The sequence below is a fragment of the Thunnus maccoyii genome, chromosome 7, assembly GCF_910596095.1.
Source record: "Thunnus maccoyii chromosome 7, fThuMac1.1, whole genome shotgun sequence".
NCBI lineage: Eukaryota > Metazoa > Chordata > Actinopteri > Scombriformes > Scombridae > Thunnus > Thunnus maccoyii.
Genome location: NC_056539.1, coordinates 18,249,247 through 18,269,908, shown reverse-complemented (window position 1 = coordinate 18,269,908; position 20,662 = coordinate 18,249,247). Strand labels below are relative to the sequence as shown.

At 39.5% G+C, this 20,662-nt stretch overlaps 1 protein-coding gene across 6 annotated transcripts in view; it reads right to left on the bottom strand.

The window, feature by feature from the left end:
* negr1 (neuronal growth regulator 1) overlaps window positions 1–19,200 on the bottom strand; it is a 164,067-nt gene extending 144,867 nt beyond the window's left edge. For 2 of the 6 annotated variants that reach the window (XM_042416845.1, XM_042416847.1), the window contains exon 1: window positions 18,288–18,555. In XM_042416845.1, the coding sequence (XP_042272779.1) occupies window positions 18,288–18,457 (170 nt within the window). In that variant the 5' untranslated portion in view covers window positions 18,458–18,555. Of the gene's footprint in view, window positions 1–18,287 lie in introns of all 6 variants that reach the window. The other 4 variants (XM_042416844.1, XM_042416846.1, XM_042416842.1 and 1 more) reach the window with 4 other exon arrangements.
* Window positions 19,201–20,662: the final 1,462 nt, after the last annotated feature.

Genomic DNA, 20,662 nt, shown 5'->3' with positions numbered 1-20,662 from the left:
GCTTTGTCGGAAATAGAGCAATAAAGTCCTAGACTTATTTCCATCATTGTCCCTGTTGTTTTACCTAGTCCAACCATTCTCCTTGAGTGGGGGAAATTGCTTCCTTACAGACTGAGTGTAATATCTTGGCCACATCTATGTGTCATCTAACTCTCAACACATTTTGTTTTATTAGACTATTACACAATCAATTCCGGTGTCATAACTTAACCTTTTTTTTGCAAGACGGCAATATTCCTGTGCTGAAACAGTCCATCTGGCAAATTTAAGTGTAATATGAATGCAATTGTCAACACAATATTTCTGAGTGGAAAGCTGCCTTATTTTGAGCTCAGTTGACACAGTTCTCAACGTTTGCCATACATAGGCTCTACTTGGGCAGCCCGCCCGGGTGGATTAAGACCCACGCAGGTAGATACAATTCGAAATCCTTTTTTTTTTTTTTTTTCAATCAAGATGCGCAATTGTCATTTCATAATGCACACAGACAGCAGACCTTCAGCCCCAGAAATGCCGCCAAGTATAAATATCACAACACTGCTAACTGTAGCCTCAGTTTGTGCCGTAGAGTTAGCAAGTCTGATAAGAGACAACAGAGAGGCGATGTCATGCTAATAACCCAAAGATGTATTCCTTTTCTTTGGCAATAAACACAACCTACAACCTGCCGATAACTAACCGCTATATTCAGAGCTTAACAAGACATCCAGGGCTGATGAGTGGCGACGGTAGGCTAAACATTAACATGTTAAACAGCGGGGCTACGGCTATTTACTAACACTCCCCCACAAACACAGACACACTCACCAGGGAACCTATTGTAGCAGAGCCATTAGCTCAGCTACAACACATGTAACACACAGAAACTTTTATAAAGAGCCACGAATGTGCTTCTAGTGACTGTCAAAGCTCTGGAGGACTCTCTTGTGTTTCCAGCGCAGACACAGAGAGTCTGACAACAGCTGCTCATTGCTAGTTAGTTTGCCTGCATTTCTTCTTCTTCGTTGTCACCCACAATTGCTGTTCATCTGACCGTCACCAGTCTGTTTAGCGCTTCCATAAGGAGACGAAGGGTAGTGGCGGTCTGGTAGTGGTGAGTCAAAGAAGTTGAATCAATCCGGAGCAGCGCCATGTTTAAAAATAAAAGAATCCTAGAATAACGGATCACATGTGGTAATATCGTGATATGTTGCAATATTGATTTTTTGTTCCACCCCAAACACAGACAGGTGTTAGAAATGTTTTTTTCCCAAAACAAGGAAAATTAAATGTTCCAACAGGGAATGCCAACTGTGCAAATATGCACATGACAGAAAGCAAGGAGAGCAACTCTGAGCCAAAAGCAGAGTTAATGTGTTTTGATCTCTTGAATATATTTTGAAAATGTGAACGCATATTAATATGTAAACAGTTATTTATTTCTTAATATTTATGTTGACATTTAGATAGTTATTTGAGTAGTTATTCCTTTGCAATAAATAGAGTTATTCATATACTTTCGTTTGACTAGTTTATTACTGACCTGCCCGTCATGTGCTGCACCGCCCACAAGTAAATTCTCAACCTGCGGGAAACACTGGTTCTGTTCTTTCAAAATCAAATCCCACGTTTATTATTATTTACCACTCTTTGCGCAGTTATTTTTAGAAACATGATGTACTTGTGAGTTCTGTTTACAATATAGCTTCCATTTACATACATGTATAATTCAGTGAGTGTTTCTTGGAAATTAAATACGTGCTATAATGAACACGAAATGAAGGCATATCTTAAACCAGTTTGCTGTAGAATTACACGGCCAAAGTGACTAGTAGTAAGTCATTTTATTTAAAAATGTAACTATACCTTAATACTGTTATAAAGGACTGTGCAAAGTCAGAGACACATAATAGATCAGAATCAGAAACAGAACCAGGTTTATTGCCACGTAGGTTTGCACACACAAAGGATTTGCTTTGGTGTCGTGCTGCACAACAGTCAAAATATACTCAAAATTAAGTAATCCTAAATAATAAAAAAAAAAAAGAAAAGAAATGAATTTAAAAAGTATGTAAAATATAAGTGAGAAGAGCTGCTTCAGGTTTAAATTTTAAATGATACAGAATGAAATTAAATGTACAAAATATTGACCAGGAATGTGCAAATGATAAACAAGGCCTCATAAACAACTCGTAAACAGTTACAATAATGTAACATGGAATGTTAGATCTAAAATCACAGATGTGCAATTATAGGACTATGAGATGTTTTGTGATTATCAAACAAAATAAAACAAAACAATGTGCACCGAAACACGGAAACAGCCATCTGCAGTGCCGTGTCAACGATGGCACCGCTGATGGTTGGGTGTCTGGGTCTAGGTGAGAAACACTATACTCTCTTACACACCAAGACAGCAATAATCAGTGTGCAATACTGCCCTGAATTCATGCCAAAATGTATGCCATTAAGATAACTGATACACTGAGTCTATAGGCATCATCACTCATGCATTTAGATCTTTACTGTTCAGAGAATGCTCTTTTCTTTTGAAGGGCTCTTAGACTCTTTAGTTACGTGATTTGTTAAATTCTAATATGATGTTATGATACACTATTTATCCACGATAATCACACATTTTGTTCGCAACTCTTGTACATTGTCTCTTTGACTTGTGTTATTTCAGCATCATTAAATTAATTTCTATTCTTGTACTTCATTTGTTCATTACAGATTCACTTTTCCTGATAATTCATTATGTCCATGTGAAACTGTGGCTCATTTAACTTGTAACCCTGATTATTGTGCATCGTAATAATTAAGGCACATATGCTAAATTATGAATATTATATGAATATAACAACTCTCTGTGTTTCATAAAAAAATACCTAGATATCACCTTGTCTCAGACCTTCATGTTACTCTCAGTCAACAACATGACTATTCTTGTCATGACGTGGGGCGAGCGAGGTTCTGCTTCATTTTGATTCTACGGTTTTTTACTACAATGATTCGTACGACACTAGCTGAAAATATTTCCTCATCACAGGAATACATAAGATACTCTTCTGTGGAAGTCTTCACAATCAAATCAAACACCGTTGCTCACTCAAGGTGAGTCATCTAGTTCCCAGGAAAGACAAACCCCAACCAATAATATAAAGTGGAAATCTGAAAAATCAGTGGCAGCCACAGAGGCTGTAAACGTAATAATCTCTGAATGGCCACGTTGGCCTGTCAGGCAGAATATGGCTTTTTATGAGGCAGTTGTTTTACATGTTAACATTTCTGATGGAAAAACTGGTTTCAAGAACCACCTCCCACCCGTGCATTTTTGTGCTGTGGTACACTGGCATCAGCATTAAGACAACACAATAAAGTACTTGGCTCAGATATCCCCTTAAGTCAGCCAGTACATGCCATTGAAGTCATTCAACACAGCACCTGTTTCCACATGTAGTTCTGCCTGTGATGGCAGATATGGAACACAACAGCAAGAATGAACCTCACAAACACTGCACTGCAGATTTTTCTTTTGAACTTCTTGGTTGCCCCTGAGGTGGCCATGAAAACGAAGATGACAGGATTATCCTCTCCAGGCTTTGAAAAGACTACCCATTAGCTACTGCACTGGCAAAAAAAAGGAGGGTGAATATTCTGAAATGAAAGTGACACTCACAGTGCAGAGAGGAAGTAAGCGGGGGCATTGTGTTGGAATCAAAGACAGTGCCTGGATTGAGGTTTGCGGCAGAAAGACATGGCCCACACACTTCCACTGAACACAACTGGCAACTGGTTTTAGAGAATGCTGAATATACTGTGGAAGCTGGAAACTGATTGCGTGCCTCAGGGAAGTTCTATTGTGGCACCTGACTGTGTCACACAGAATACAGTAAGATGAAACAGCGTCTGTGTTAAATCTAGCAATATGCATGAAGATTTTAGCATGACAGAGGTATGGTAGCTACACATTCTGAATTATCGAACATTTCATTTGTAGTTCATAGGGCTGGATGCTAATTAGCTTGGAGCTGTAATCCCCCTTTTCATAATGCTAACTGGGTACGATAAGGATGAGAAAAAGAGCCAGACTTCACTAGAGAACCTTTCTGAGGTTAATTCCATGTTGTTCTGTAAAGCTTGCATGTAAGTTTGACAGAGTTAAAGAGGATAGTTAAAATATCTCCTGAGAAAAATGCTATCCTTGTGATTAAAAAGCTTGTGAATTATAAGCATTGGCTGCTGAAGCTGCCAAGCCAATACTCTGTGGGTTTGAGACACCAATAGAAGAGCAATGTACTTGCTTTTTCTGTAAAAAAAGAAACAGGGCATAAGCCTTGATTTGCTGCTTGGGTGTCTACACACATAAAGGCATTTTAGCTAACAAAATACTATGTGGACTACAGCAGCTCCTCACCAAAGAGCTATGAATGGCTTGAGGAAATATAACCAGACACAGTCAATAATGTACTTGATGAAAAGCACAATTTCCATTCATTTCGAGTATAAATACTACATTATTGCAAGGTTGGATGGTTCAGTCAAAACTCACAAATGGTGATGGAGATATGAAAATTCATTGTAAAGGAAAAAAAACATTAACTGGATTAACATCATACACCTACATAAAAAAATATATTAGAATCGTATCAAAAGAAATAGGAGCTTAGTTGCACAAACGTTTTAAAAACCTTAAATCTCTTTTAAAGAAATCAATTGTTTATTTCTGTCAACCAGATAACAACGAACAAAGATAATACATTCTGCTACTGCTTAACAATTAAAGTGTTCCACCTGCCAACCATTGTCAGGGTTTTATTGTGAGGCAGCTTCAGCTTCCTGTAGCCTTCAACAACATTACAGTAGCAACTGCTAATTCCTTGCGGTGTGAAAATAGGTGTACATCAATAAATAGATATTTTTCTACATTTTTTTTTCAAGTAGGTTGTGCATATTGCTCAAAGTGAGCTGATAAGATTAATTAGGTGCACAAGACAGGTGCTAACTGTATTTAGGGAAGATATCAAACCTCCAACACAAAAGCCACCCCATCTCTACGTCATGCAGGGTTTTCCCTGCCCATATAACTCAATGGCAGGGTGGCTTTGTATTATTGGTTGCCGCCTTTGTTGAAAAGTCCAGCATGTGATGCTGGCAGAACTCAATTGCGAGGGCAGTGCAGCACCTGGACAGTCTACAGCGCACACACACTAGAGTTATCTTGTAATTCATCTTCAAAAAAGGGAGCGGTTGCAAGCATGTTTTGATTTAATGACTAAATAATTACCTTTGTGAGATGAACGTGAAGTAGCCTATATTGTGAACTTTCTACGCCGTCACTCAGGGACTGACATTAGCGGAGCAGTTGAACTCCAGCAGTAACAAACAAAACCGGCTGACCAACACACACTGTAGCACTTAACAACTTAAACCAACTCTGAGGTGAAGAAAATAACTCGATGCTCAGTCTATTTTACCTCAGAAGCCCTGCACCCGCTCAGTGTCTGGGACAGTGATGGCTTTCCCTGGAGCTAACAGTATAGCAGAGAGGCTGCTCTCCACTGCTGGTGACATGACGTTAATAACAACACAGCGGAGCACTCCACCTCCCCCTCAGTTTGTTATTCTCATACAGGCAGGAGACTGTAAGATGCTTTCAAATTAATTAATGCAGTTAAGTTTTTTAAAATAAAAAGGCTGGGGACCATTTATCTTATCTGCCAGTTACGTTTCATATTGTATTTCAGTGGACTATGGACACCAGTGCCCCCTTTTCTATTCATTCAAACAAGAATCGGTTTTGATTCAAAAATTGATTCTGAATCGAATTGGCACCCAAGTATCATGATAGTATCCTATCGGGACATAAGCATATTGTCCCAGGTCTATAAAATCAACACCATCATTTTTCACAACCTTTATTTTTCATCTTTTTGTTCCATCTTGGTATAAAAAATAAATCCCTGTGGACACTTTCGTCTGTCATGACGAAACCATGATTTTTTTCACTTAAGTGCACAACACTCTAAAGGTGCAGGCCCAGCCTTTGCCACCTTTGTCTCAAAAAAATCCAAGGAAAACCCTGATCATGGACTGATTACAGTCATTTTTTTCTGCATTCATTATATTATACTGTAAAAATTAACTAGAGGAGGCATCTTGGTGGCCTAGTCGTTACCACACATAGCATACAATATCCCCAGTTTGATTCTGGCTGGCATGTTTCCTGTCCTGCATCTCTGTAGTAAAGGAAAAATGCCAAAAAATTGTCTTAAAAAGATAACCAGAGTAATTTTATTGAAAGAAATATTCTACATGAAAAGCTTTTATCAGTTGTGTTTTGTCATGTTCCAAAAGATAATGCGAAAAAGCAACAGTACCACTGTTCATAGTGTGAAGAATCTTTAGGCAAAGTGAAGAAACGAACCTTTTATGTCTTCATATAAATAAAAATAAATTTAATAGATGTTTTGATGACGTTTTCTGAAAAACATCCAACCTCTGCTTAAAATGGGATAATTAATCATTTGATAAATGATATGAGCCTGGGCTGCAGTTAAGTTTTTTTTCCCAGTCACTTATTTATCGTGAACACTTTGATTAACCACAATGAGTTGACTGTTGAATATCACATAGAACAGAACTTGGCGAGGCTAACATGAGCAGAACAAATACTAAAGACATAACAAACTCTGGAGTGTTTGCAGAGAATACCAGCCAGCTAATTTATTACTAGGTAGTAACTGATCACGTCCACATGTGCCTCGGTTGCCTGCAATTAAGGAACAGAGCGTTGCAGAGAGAAAAAGAGAGAGAGAGAGAGAGAGTTAAAGACAGAGACAGAGAAGCATGGAGATATCAAAGTCTCATTATGAATAGCATAAACCTAAAATTAGAATCCTAATGACTGGCAGTCTAACAAATCAGTTGAATTTGCGGTTTAACATTAGCACAGATTGAGTCAATCTCCCTGTCGTGGTGTGGTCGGGACAAAGCTTGACAGTCTATTAATGTCAAAATCTTTCCTCCATGTTTAGATTAAATCCTCTGCCTTTATTTCAGGAGCTTTGTGCTCTGTTGAGTCCAAAATTAATTTTTACCTATTAAAGGAGTAAATGAAGGATTAGTTAAACCAGATAAAGAGTACACATCACTGCTAATCAATGCCGTTCAAACAATCAAACAACGGAGGTCGGGGGCCTTTTCAATAACACAGCACTAACCTTTGTGACTGATGGTAATGTTCTGTATTCCCATAATAAGTCAAGTGCTAAAGGCACTGTTTTAAATTCCACTTGAGCAACACCAGATTTTGTTCTGTTTAACCGGATTACTCTACAGTAACAAACCATTTCTGCCATGTGCAAAATAGCAAAAAATTAATACACTGTCATGAATCTACAATTAAGCCGTACAGTAAGAATCCAACAGGGGCATTTGTCATGGCTGCCTTTCATCTACCACAAAATTCAATGAAAAGCTTTTCAGTAAAATATGCTCCAGTATTACCAGTACTACACCGACTTACATAGTAACTTACATTTACAGCGCCTAAAGTCTGGACAATATTAATGAATCATTCTCACAAATGAGGGTTTTATTAATCTCTGTGCAGCATGACACTTCTGTTACCTTAACTCCTGACCCCACTGGAAACAAAAGGTAGCACTATTTTCAGCGATATTGATTTGCTCCGCTGCTTCTTTCTCCATTTACTAATAATTACCAATGCAGGCTCTCCAATTACTCAGCTCCAACAAACATTTACAGCAGTCTGAAATCCACACACTCATTATGCAGATGACAGAGAGAGAGAGAGAGAGGGAAATAAAAAACCAAACCTGCTCAGAGCGGCTCCAATTAAAATTCTTTAGCCATGCCAACATAAAACCAAATGAATTATGACAATACGTACCTCCTTTAGCTACTGGAGTTTCTAATCAATTTTGAGAGACCAGTCATCGTGAACATATGAGTGAACTGAAGTGCTAAAACAGAGATTACAGTCAAAAGTTCTTTCTTAATTTGGATATTATTCTTGATTGACAGTTGAAAACGCTTTGGAGGTAATTCACTACAGCAGAGACTCTGTTAAAGTGGTGAAATTTGTGTGACTCATAAGAGATAATGATATTTTTTGGAATCAGAGGAATTATAGCATCCAGAATAGTGATAGAAATGTTCTGCTCTTTAAGCATCCGATTAAAATACAGCATCCCATCTCTTACTTTAATTTGAAAAGTTTTAACAGTTATGCTTTATAAGCTTTAGTTCGAAGGTGAAATGAGGTCATGTATTTGGTCAGCAAGAAATAGAGAGCATGCCGACCAGCTTTACTCTGAAATCATGGCTCCGTGGAACAAAATACATTTTTCTCCTTATAAAAAGCTCTACTAGTATAAACTCAAGACATTGGGCTAATGTTGAATTTCATTAAAGGGCAAGAAAATAGGCTCTATAACAGCTGAAATCCCTCTGGATTGTCTTAATTCGCTGAAGGCCATCGCTAAGATAACCATGTGTCAACACTTCTGATTTATTATTCCCAGAGGATCAAAGTAATGTTTACCTGTAGTCCCTTCAGCCTGAACCCATGTTCACACATACAGATCTTGCATTGAAGATAATGATATCCACCACTCTATCTTAAGGGAATATCTCCCATGATGATGCTTCTCTCTTACTTGTACTGCGCTAATGAAACTTATTGGAAATAGGCTTAAAACATTCAGAAACAGATTATCTTGGTGAGATATGGAGATTTAGCTCAACAAACATGTCGTTGCACGACATTGTTCACCTTCTGACATCGGACCGAACACAGACGAATTTAGGGATGTATGATAATGCCTGCTGCAGAGCTTTCCATGAAAGAAATTTCATGTTTCCCAGAAGCTTACTAAAGGTTGAGGTGTTTTTTACATGCTCAGCATACCAAGCAAAATGTACCACCCCTACGACTGCACTCTCTCTTTCAAAGCTTCACCATCACTCAGGCCTCAAACTCTCATGTCAGCGAGTTTTGTCTATAACCTGCTGACATGAAGACTTTCTGGTATATAACTTGGCTCAACTGAAGAGGCGCAGCTGAGATTACGCAATGTTGTCAGAGTAGCACAACTAATTATCATGAAACACAAGGAGATGCTAAACTGATTAATTAAGGATTTTAATTGAAGGGGCTCCGAGGAATCGTTTCAGCTCTCTCTGTGATGAAAGACTTGAGGTATTGGCATATGATTTGGAGCAGAAAAGGCTGTACACTGTTCAACAAGAGCTTACAAAAAAGAAATTTACTCTGGAATAGCTGTAAGAGAGAACTTAATCTATACAGAAAAAAAAACACTACATACTGTAGAATCAGGAGAACATGCACTGAAACCGCATTCATCTGATAAACCTATTGAAAATCAATGTGCATGTTGAGTATCTGCTTAAGCAGTCTGTAAATCCTCACAATAGCTGAATGAAACCATTCACACTCTTGTAATGAATACACCTGTAAGTAACAAGTGGACAAATCATGGTCTAATGCTCAGTTTAAAACTGCAAAATGTGTCCAAGCAAACCTTTCAGTGATGTGAAAAACAAGAAGAAATCCCCCAACACAGCAGGAATGTTCTTCAAAAAATTCTGTTTCAAGTAACTTAACTTTGAAATTGCCCAAAAGATAACCTGTTATTGCCTCTGCAGTCACTCTCCGTCAAGTTTAATTTTGAGGCTTATAGCTTTCTCACAACACAAAAACACTCCTTTGAGAATTTCCTAGAATTATTGCAATTATGTGGATGCTCACAGCTGGAAACGGGTAAAAGCTCCATTTTCCACCCTAAATCATTTTCCCTATTCCCTATAATTGGAGTGATTATAAGAATATTAGTAAGATGCTTTAAAACCTAGCATAGCATCTATTTTCTTCAAATGATTTACCTTGAGAAAGCATTTCTATTTAGGCTGTAATTCACCAAGGCACTCAATCACTTTAACGCTAATTGAAATATATTAGAAATATAAATACTTAATTTTTAGAATGTAAAATGATTTGACTTCCCTGACAAATGATGACCCAAGATGTAATCCATTTGGAAATGGTTTACCAAAGGCAAATTTGGCTTTTAATATATATGTTAGCCTCGCTACATGATAACAATACGAGGCTATAAATCATGGCATGTAACTAAAAAGCTTTGGCATCCAAGGATGTGCTGTGTAGGAAGCCAGAAAGATGTGGGTTGCCTTACCTTCCAACAGTATTTTGGGTTTTCTGTGTCTGTTTAAAAAAAAAAGATGAGTGCACTTCAACATATGCATCTTACTGGATAACCAAGGCAAGTGATGAATCCAAATGTAAACTGATTTATCTCATAAGCAGTGTAGCCTTCTACACCGATTGGCAATGTATCACTTGAAACAACAAGGTACAAATATTTGAGATCATTTCTCATCATTGGGAGATGAAGTATCACTTTCACAGGTTTATTAAAAATAGCCTTGATATCAAAATTGGATACATGGATTTTGGATTTTTCATATTGCTTTTAAAGATGAGCCATGACAGGCTCTGAGTTTCAAGTTGATACCGTGGAAGGAGGTTAACTGGAGGTCTTATAGGAGGCAGATGTATAAAAAGCTTCTTAGTCATTGCTCTAGCATGTCACCTTCTTGGCTGATTTCCATCTGACTAAAGAATGTCTATTATAAATGGATGCCAGAGTAATGAATGCAATGAATACTGTAGTATAGCCAGCTTAAACAATAGGAGATAGACCATACTGCTAGAAAAATGCCTGCTTTCTACAGTTTAAAAGGATAGATCAGGGTTTTTGACATATGACAGTATGAGTTTCTCACCGTTGGTAATATCTGAGCATGGATAGCTCCAGCTGGGAGCCCCTCCCCCAAAAACATCCCCTCCCCCACACCCATTGTTTTGCATCATGATATTGTCTATTCACAAGCCAAAAAAAGAGGTCAAATTACTTGCCTAACACTTGATCCCAGAGATGTGGAGACCCTGATGAGCATAAGGACTGTGAAACAGAGCAACATTGTGCTGACAGCAACACTGATCGCATTAAACATGTGGTGCAGAAAGCAGGCAAGGGGATTTTGGCGTTTAATTAACAGTGACAGACTCAGGTGTGCCCCCAGATGTGTCATAAGAGATAAACCAGGTTTTCCCCTAAATGAGTGTATGAAACCGCAGATATTTGGCAGGTAACTGATGTATTCAGAGCTCACAATATCTGCTTGTATCTCCAACGAAGCCGTTGGAGATGAAGTAGCATTGCTTATACTTTTTTAACTGAACTAGCTGTGGCCTAATTAAAAAAGTGCTGAAATGCAGAAAGTGAAGGGGTGTTTTTCAACCGTGGTTATGGTCTGTGTTAAAGAGACAGTCAACAATTCCTTCTTTTAATTGTGTCCTGTGGAGTTTGAACAGTTACTTAATATTCCTCTACTCTTATCACTGTCTGTGCTGGAGAAAGGACACCAAGCCATTTAAACCAGATGTTGTCCTGTGTTTTCCATAGGATTTTATGAGACTGTGGTGGGTAAACCTTGGATGCTCTAGGGGGGTTCTGGGGGCATAATACCCCTGGAGAAAATGTTGTACATTTTAAAGTTAAATGCATCAATCTGGTGCACTTTGAGAGCAAAATGAAGAGGCTAGAAAATTTGTGCTCTTGTAAACAATTTTATGCCCTAGTAAACAATTTAATCATAAACACATTGGATGTATAGATCTGAATGGTGATGACATGGCAATAACCAACTATTGTAACTATTTTCGGACATTGTTTTGTGTTCACCGCTTATTTCTGCTGAAAACAGGAGGACAAAAAATCTGAGCGGCAATGATTAATCGATTAGTCGATTGACAGAAAATCAATCAGCAACTATTTTGATAACCAAATACTTGCAGCTTCTCAAATATGAGGATTTAAAACTTTTTTGTGTCATACATGATAGTTAACTGAATATATTTGGATTTTTGACTGTTGATCAAACAAAATATGATATTTGAAGACGTCAACATGTGCTCTAAGAAATTATAAGCAACTATTATAACCATTTACTGACATTGTGTTGCGTTTACTACTTGTTACTGCTGAAAACGTGGCCAAAAAAATTTGTGCTCAATGATTCATTAATTAGTTGATGGACAGAAAATTAATCAATAACTATTTTGATAACCAAATAATCATTTTTTAAGGAAAAATTTGCTGGTCGCAGCTTCTTAAATGATAATTTTGAGTTTTTGTGTGTCATACATGATAGTAAACTGATTATATTTGGATTCTGACAAAATGTGACATTTGCAGACATCACATTTGACTATTTTCTGACATTGTGTTGTGTTCATTACTTGTTTCTGCTTGTTTCACAGGAGAATAAAACATCAGTTAATGCAGGTTTAATGTTTTGTGCCATTGTACTCAGAGACATCAGTTGAGCTAAAATTAAAAAAGGACTGTTGAATCGCATTTACTGAGACTTCCAAGGTGTCACTGAACACGCTGTCAGCTCAGAGGCGGCGAAGCCTGTCAGTCACTCCGGATACGCAGGCAGTGGCCGTCGCGAGTGGCTGAAGAACCAACCACACTGGGTGGTGGCAGAGGAGGCTGCACCGCCATCTGGTTCAAAATTAGTCCAGCTGACTTCACTGCACTCAGCACTGGAGCACGGAAATAGAAATGAGATGTTTTTTTCCAATACAGCTAGTTTTGTTCTCAGATAACATTAAGACTTTAACACAAGACTTTAACGTTTGTAGTCAGTCATGCTGTCCTGCGTTGCAAACCGACGCTTGAAAACAGACAATATTGAACTGATTTGTATTTTTTTCCCCCCAGATTGAATGAAATACACTTGAAACACCAGCACTGAGATAAACTTGTTGCTCTATCTTTCAGTAATTCCTCTCCTTATCAGTGCAATATGACTGAACTGAAGTTGCAGCTTTGTGTTAACTCAGAGCTGTGATGGTTAGCTTAGCATGCCTAGGGCTGTGCAATATGACGATATATATTTCTTGTGACGAGAGAAAAATGTCTATCGTTTCATATTTTGCTCTATCGTTTATATCGTTGTGATGCAAATCCCACTCTTTACGGTAATATTTACGTCGTTTGGCGTCTGTCCATCCTTCGCGCGGATTACATTGATAAATTACTCTTCTTGGCTTTTGCCTCGCGAAGCTTTTACGGCACAGTAACATAATGAGTTTAGCTGTCATCAACTCTCCACCGCTGTCTGTCTCCTCTGCTGCGCTGCACACACGCAGAGGGCTCAGCCCCGCAGCAGTGAGAAAGAGCAGAGAAGCAGCGAGTTGGCAACTATAAATGACAGCAAATCGCAGACGAGACTGTCTTTATTTGTGTTATTTACCAAATTTATGTGCACTCTTTTAATTTTAGCTCAGTGTGTGAGTCTCTGCTACAGCCACAGGGTTGAGTGGAGGTGTGTGGGCGTGTTTGTGCTTTAGAACGTAACCGTTCTGAAACAATCAGAAAATAACATTTTATTGATCTGATTCACCAGTTTTCTCACTACCAGCGCTCCCTCTCTTCATTCACCCTCTAGCTCACTTAACCACAGCTGCTCTCTCTTTCTCTCTCTTCTTTTTAAAGTGAGTCGGGAAGCCGACAGAAAAGTCTAACTTGTCTTTTAAAGTTATCAAACGAGGAGAAATGTCCTCACCTCGTCCTAGTAACGTCTTTGTCCTCCCTCAGAGTTTGGCAGAGTTTACAGCTCTGATCAGTCTGATCTCCGTCACTCCTCTGAATCCAGAACACCTGCATGCTATGTAAAAGCACACACGGAGGCAGCTTTACACCAGCAGGGGAAGATGGAGGGGACGGACCAACTAGCTATTTAATCATTGAATTAAAATGTGCTATATCAGGATATGAAATGACCTATATCCGGATATGAGATTTTGGTCATATCGCCCAGCCCTAAACATGCCTGTCATGGATATATAATAAGAGCTGGATAGGGCATCGCCGCTCAGCCTTGCAGCCAATTTTTCCCAGTGGCCACTCACGGTATTGCAGCGAAAAATCCCTGCAGCCCAAAAAGGATTTTCCCCATAGACCACCATTGTAAAAGAGATGCCTGTAAAACTGTTGACAGGACCCCTCGAACTGCAAACAACGTCAATTATGACTCTTTCTATTATGAGCTTTTGATCCATGGAGGTTTTATGTTTGCCAAACTTTCCTTGAGCCGAGAAATGCGATTTAAAAATCTGTGACGTCATCACAATGTAAAGTCTACAGGCAGAGCGGGAGCTCGCGGGCAAGGCCAGCGGGGGAAACACTACTGCGCATATTCAGTGGGCCACACAACGTGGAAGCAAACCTGGAAGCTCGAAACTTTTTTTGGCGTATGCGCCAGGCGAGCAATTCCTATAGGACTGAATGGGCACCATTTTTGGTCCGGTATCCAGCTCTTATAATACATCCATGATGCCTGTACGTAGTAGCAGCAGCTGCAGTGGGGCTCCGATGTTGGCAGCAGACTGAAGACACGCCTGAATCATTTCACATAAACAACTCACCTTCAGACAAAGCTGACAACAAAATTGCAAGCACCACAAGCTTTAATATCATTGAAGCAAGGCGCAAAACACAACGTTAGACATCTTTTATGTTAGTATGAGAAGTGTAAAAATATTTTCGGTTCATTGTGAAACTGTGGCAGGCTGCCACGGTCTATGTAATTAATGGGAAACACTGTGCACAAGTGCTTATAGCAAATGTCAAGACCTTTCAGAGCCATAATAATGACACAGTTAAGGAAAATGACGCATGGCACCGTTTTTGTCCTGAATAAGGCTAGAAAACACAGCTCCCGTGCCATCATGTACAGCCAGAAAAGATTTTCATCAAACAGGCTTTTGACATGAGGCAATGATTTTAAATTTATATGAATACCAGACTTTCAAACTAGTGACAGGTCAATTTTGCACCATTACAGAGAGTAAAGCCTGTGGTGCAGGCCTTATTTTGTGGCTGAGGGCCAACTGTCAAACTATATAACAAGAAAATACTAAGATCATTGTCTTATTCTTGATGTGTACAACCTCGTTGCTATTTATGATGAATTAGTTCCTTTTTCTAGCTGTCATGAACTGTATATTTCATTGAAAAAATACAAATACAAAAGCTGACTGACAGAGAAAAGATAGATTTACTACAGAACCACAAATTGCAACTGTATGGTAGCAGCCTATTCTTAAGATTTCAGTCTGCTCGGACTAAATTTACAGACACTAGCTCTTTGCTACTGATTACTTATCCAAGTGGAAGAGGCTGCCACTGATACCGTGTGTTTCCTGACAGCACAGGGAACAGTCTTCTCATCCGGCTGTCCCCCTCAAATTCATAGCCAGATGACTCATTTACTGGGAAAAGTCAGGGTTTATTCTGCTGAATCCAAATGACATGAAACCCGTAAAAGGGATGGGGAAGAAAGGGGTGTGTGGCTCCTCTAAACAATGTGCCCCCCTATGGAAGCTCATGGCTTTCTAGTATGTTAATAAATGCAGCATATGTGCATAACTTGGATGCACTCATGTAAGACGCTGTGGGAGCACCAGCACAACCCATTTCAAACACAAGGACCTTTGTTAGAGGCTGAGCTTTTAGGTAATCAAAAAGGATTAAAAGGGTGATGATACACATGTGGACCATCCCTCATCTTCAAGAGGCTCCAATCATTTAATTGATATGGACCCAATGTTCAAGATGAATCAGGCCAGCAGTAATGCAGCGCTAAGAATTGAATAGGTGGGGGAAATGAACATGTGACAGTAGACGCCCCTCTCGGGAGCTACTCCATAATCCAGTGGCAGTGACTAATTGCATGCTTCTGGGTTTGTCAGTATTTGAGAATGCTTGCATTTTTTTAGCCAGCAATCAGCTTTGGGGCACCACAAAATTGCCCTCTAATAGTCTGGGGTCTTGACAATAGAGAAACTCTACACACAGGCACTGTTTTCTTCACCGAGTTCCTCAAAGAAATGGTCAATTCTTTGATGCCTGGCTCTCAAGACCAATGAAAAAAATATGAAGGAAAGAAGACAGAGCCACAGTTTCTTGTGGTTTGAGAAAATGACTGTGAGAAGACAAAGTGGGCCTTTATCATCACACTGATGGCGATTATGTTTTGCAATTAGATGCCAGCCAGACAAGCATATAGAGCAGTTTAGAAGGTTTACAATCTCTATTAGGTCAACAGGTGCAAGCACAGCAAAGTGATAACTTCACATTGGCTGCATTCACATGAGTGAAAGAAGACCAGATGAATGGTTACATCAACTGCTGAATCATGTCTTTTAATTGACTGAAAAGAAAAGAGCCCACCAATGAAAGCGTCTTGAAAATGCTTTCTCTATCCATTCCTAGATTTCTGGTTGGCATTTACTGAGAGTGGTGGGAAGCTACTTGTTTATTGAGCTGATTCATAGCACAGGGTTAATATTTGGTCCAATAAACCATCAGGATTCAAGCAAAGCTTTTGCCACTGATCACAGCCAACACAGATTAACACCAGGGAATTAGACACCTTCTCCGAGGAGACAGTCGGAGGTGTAAGTCTCTTTGACGGGACAGCCCTCAGGCATGAAGGGAACATGGTAAAAATAGTGAAGACCCCTTAGCGGTTGTCAAGGTAATTCTGCGATGAGAACCAACACATTTAAAGCCTGCAGATAACACGACACTCATCTCCGTATCACCATCTATGACGACCCCACACCACATAAACAATTCTGCTCTTCAATAACCGAGTATGAGACGACAATGACTACAAGCCAAGCTGAGTGGAACTTTCGACAGTCCGCTGCTCTGTATTCAGGTCCACACCCAGCATCTCTCAGAGTCAACATCCACAGAATTCATATTGAAATGGGGCAGGCCTGCCCCACAGCCTCTCCTGAGAGCCATCAAAGCGGATATTTGATATTGCTAGAACAAGATATTATCACAGCCCTCCTAAGATTTTGCATCTTTTTTTTTTTGCATGTGTTGTGTGTAAACCAGACAGTTTTGAGTTGTTGAAGGAAAACTGAAATTAAGACACTTTTGTAATTATAGCCTATAACAGTGTTTTTCAATCTTGATCCTGGGGCAACCCTGATCTGCATGTTTTAGATGTTTCCCTGCTCCAGTACACCTCATTCAAATGAACAAGTCATCATCAGGCTTCTGCAGAGCTTGATGATGAGCTGATCATTTGAATCAGGTGTGCTGGAAGAGGGAAACATCTAAAAACATGCAGGGCAGGGGTACCCCAGAACCAGGATTCAAAAACAATGGCCTATAGAAAACTAGAGTAGTCTATTAGCAGAGTAGCATATTAAAACTTGAGCCTGTTAAATTATCTTTTGAAAAGGACACTTCTTATTTTAACTGTAGCCTAGGGTATTTTTATGTGACTATTTTGAGCATGGCTTTGCTTATAAGCCCAAATAAAGAATATAATGTTGCTGTTACAAAGTCTTATACCATACCGGTCCAAACCACACCCATGCCATTTAATTTTGCTCTTAATGGGCTTCTACCTGTGCAGCTGGCATCGTAGCCTACGTGATGGAGCGAGGATGGAGGGAGATTGCGCGTCATTGCCATAACTGGATTCCCGATCAGCGGCGACCACACAAACATTCTTGAGCCTCATTTTGAAACTGCGACATCACATAGCTACACTCATCAAAACTGGCTAACATCGCACCACTAACTAATCAGCACGTTAGTCTCTGTTTTGTATCGTATAAGCTCCCCTTACAGCACTCGCAGCATTTGAAACTGTGGGGAATCAACGCACATAATATCACCAAAATTACATAAGCGACGGTGTGTGGTGGCTGATATGGATTTTTCAGGCGATATCGTGCCACCTATGAGGAGCTATGAAACCTAACAGACTACCTAAAATAACACATCTCCTCCGTCAGCCGATGTGCTGAAAGGGAAAGTATCTTGGAAAACTTTGCTGTTAGTAACAAGCCCGACTTGTCGCAACAGCAGCGTCCTGTTGTATCGGCCGCTGCACTGACCGCCCCCCTGTCAAGCGAAAACAAGGACGGGATGGAGGGAAAAAATGACCCATTGTGTGTTCATGGCAGTCGCTATATGATAACCCCCTTTCTTTTAAAAAGTACTTAACGTGCATCTTTAAAACGACAACCAGGTGTCAGTCGGGTGTTTAGCTTTTGGAAAAACTCCCGACAAAGAGTGAGTGTGAGCGGGAGAAAAGTGAAGTTGTGTTAGCGTGTGTTTTCTTTTTTTGTTTTTTACCTCAGTAGAGCCGTGTCGCCTTGTCTGCTAACCACACTTTCAACCGAGGAATAGTCCACAGTTTGTCCAGCGGGCAAACAGGACGGCAGAAAGCAGCACAGGCTGAGAATTATCGCAGTAAGCCACTGACCAGAGACACAAGCATCCTGCACCGCAATCATTATGTCCATCACAGCTGTAAATTGTCGTCGCTTTTCTCCAAGTCTTCTTGTTGCAAAATAAGCGGTTGGTAGCTAGAAAAAAAATGAGGGGACGCGAGTGACGCTTTATTTCCACACTTTTTTTCCTCCTCGGAGCTCCGTAAAGAAATGCTCCGCCGTATAGTTTCCCAGGTTTGTTTTGCTGGATGTAGAGCCCACTGTGCGGGGAAGTGTAGCTACTCTCCAGTGGCTTGCACACCATCTAGTGAGGAAATGCGATGTAAAATGGGAGCAGACCTAGAAGCAGACAACCCCCAGGCTCTGATCCTGTTGCCATGCGGCCGTTTCCCGGGCAACCCGTTGCCAGTGGCTCGTGATGGAGCAGTAAAACCGGTAGGTAGGTAGGTATTGATACAATCCTGGAGCAATTAAAGATATCGATTGGAGAACCAGCTCCTATTTATTCCCAATAAGGAAATGAACAATCTGAGCATTTGGTGGAAATGGAGCCGGTGACGCAGGTGTATCCCATAGGAAAACTCAGGAACAGATTTGATATTGACACTATGAAAATAGAGCCTAACAGACAACTAATATAAAGTATGTGCAGTTTAGCATCAGTTAGGCTATAGGCCTGTATGTGTAATGTTATATGAAATGTAAAAACTCCCTAAAATAGTTCTCTTGGGAATATTAGAGTAATAATTCATTTAAGGATAGGTTCACAATTTTTCAAGTATGTCTTAAAACAATAGTCAGTTGCCCATAGATAGATAGATAGATAGATGCCCTCCAAATGCACTTACGATGTAAGTGATAGGAGAAAAAACAGTCCTTGTTTTGAGTAAAAAAATGTATTTAAAAGTTTATCTGAAGATAATATGAGGCTTCAGCTGTCTGAGTTAGTCAATGGAGTAAATATCTGGCACAGTTAGACTTTTTATTGAAAATGTCTCCCTCTTAATGTCTTGGAGTATTTTCCTTTTCAGCTGCAATGGAAAGACTAACAAAAAAGGAATTTGGCACTAAAAAGACTGTATCATTGAAAGATATTGGATGACTGAAGCTTCATATTAGCTTCAAGTAAACTTTTAAATACATGTTTGTACAGTACTCTCTCACACACACACGCACATGCAGACACACACCAGGGACTTATAAAGTTTGTTTTAGAGCAGTAACCCCCTGCATTATGCTGCTCTAAGCCTTTCGACTTAGCCTACATAATTCTTTACAGTCTGTACAGCCGTAACTATGGAAATGACATACATTTCTCTGAGATGACATTTTGGCATGGTGCCACTTAATTATTGCAGATGACACATGCTTCGTTATGAACATTACATTAGCAAAACTTCCCTGTGGATTTACAGTACAAAAACGAGTTACAGAAGATACTAAAGCAAGCTTGTATTTTCATGACCATGTGCGTACATTCACTTAGTTTAAGATTTTACAAAATTGTTCTAGTTATTGTGGGAATATTATAATTTGGCAATCTGTAAAATATTCAGATATCAGCACTTAAATCATAGTTCAGTAATCTCAGTTTTCATTTTCCACAGTGTTTGTATTTGTTGTTTTACTGCTGATGTTATTTTCCATTATGAGTTTATATCCTATATAAAAAGTCTCCCATTCTTTTCCTCTGAATCCTATATAACACGTTTTCCTACTGAATTCTAATACTTTTTTATTAATTTCCCCAAGGGGATCAATATAGTTTCATGATGTCTGATCTTAAAATCTTATCTCACAGACCACAGAGCCAAGATTGCAGGCTCTGATGTTACAGTATCAAGATGTACTGTCTGGAGCTGCTCCATTGATATTAAATGGAGTGAGTGACTGTGAACTCCTGAACGTTTTGCTTCTGTTTTTATACCGATATGAGCTTTATACTATTGCCTTGCCTTTAGTTTAAAATCAGGAAAGGAGTTTTGATCCTCTATAAATTCATTCTGGGTGCTGTGAGAGTTGCCTTTGCCATCTTGGGATATTATTTATCTGAGGAGATAAATTGTTTATCGCAGTGGTTTGAGAGGGTAGGAGTTGGAACACATTTCTATTTGCAGGGCTGTCTGTGACAGAGAGCCAGGAAACTGGTTTCCAGAGGTTACAAGGGACATTTCACCGTGCTGGAAACGAGTCAACGACCAATGTTCCATGACAAGCAGCATTAAAAGAGGTGGAGTGAAAAGTTCATCTTGTCACAAACACAATCCTAATTTGCAT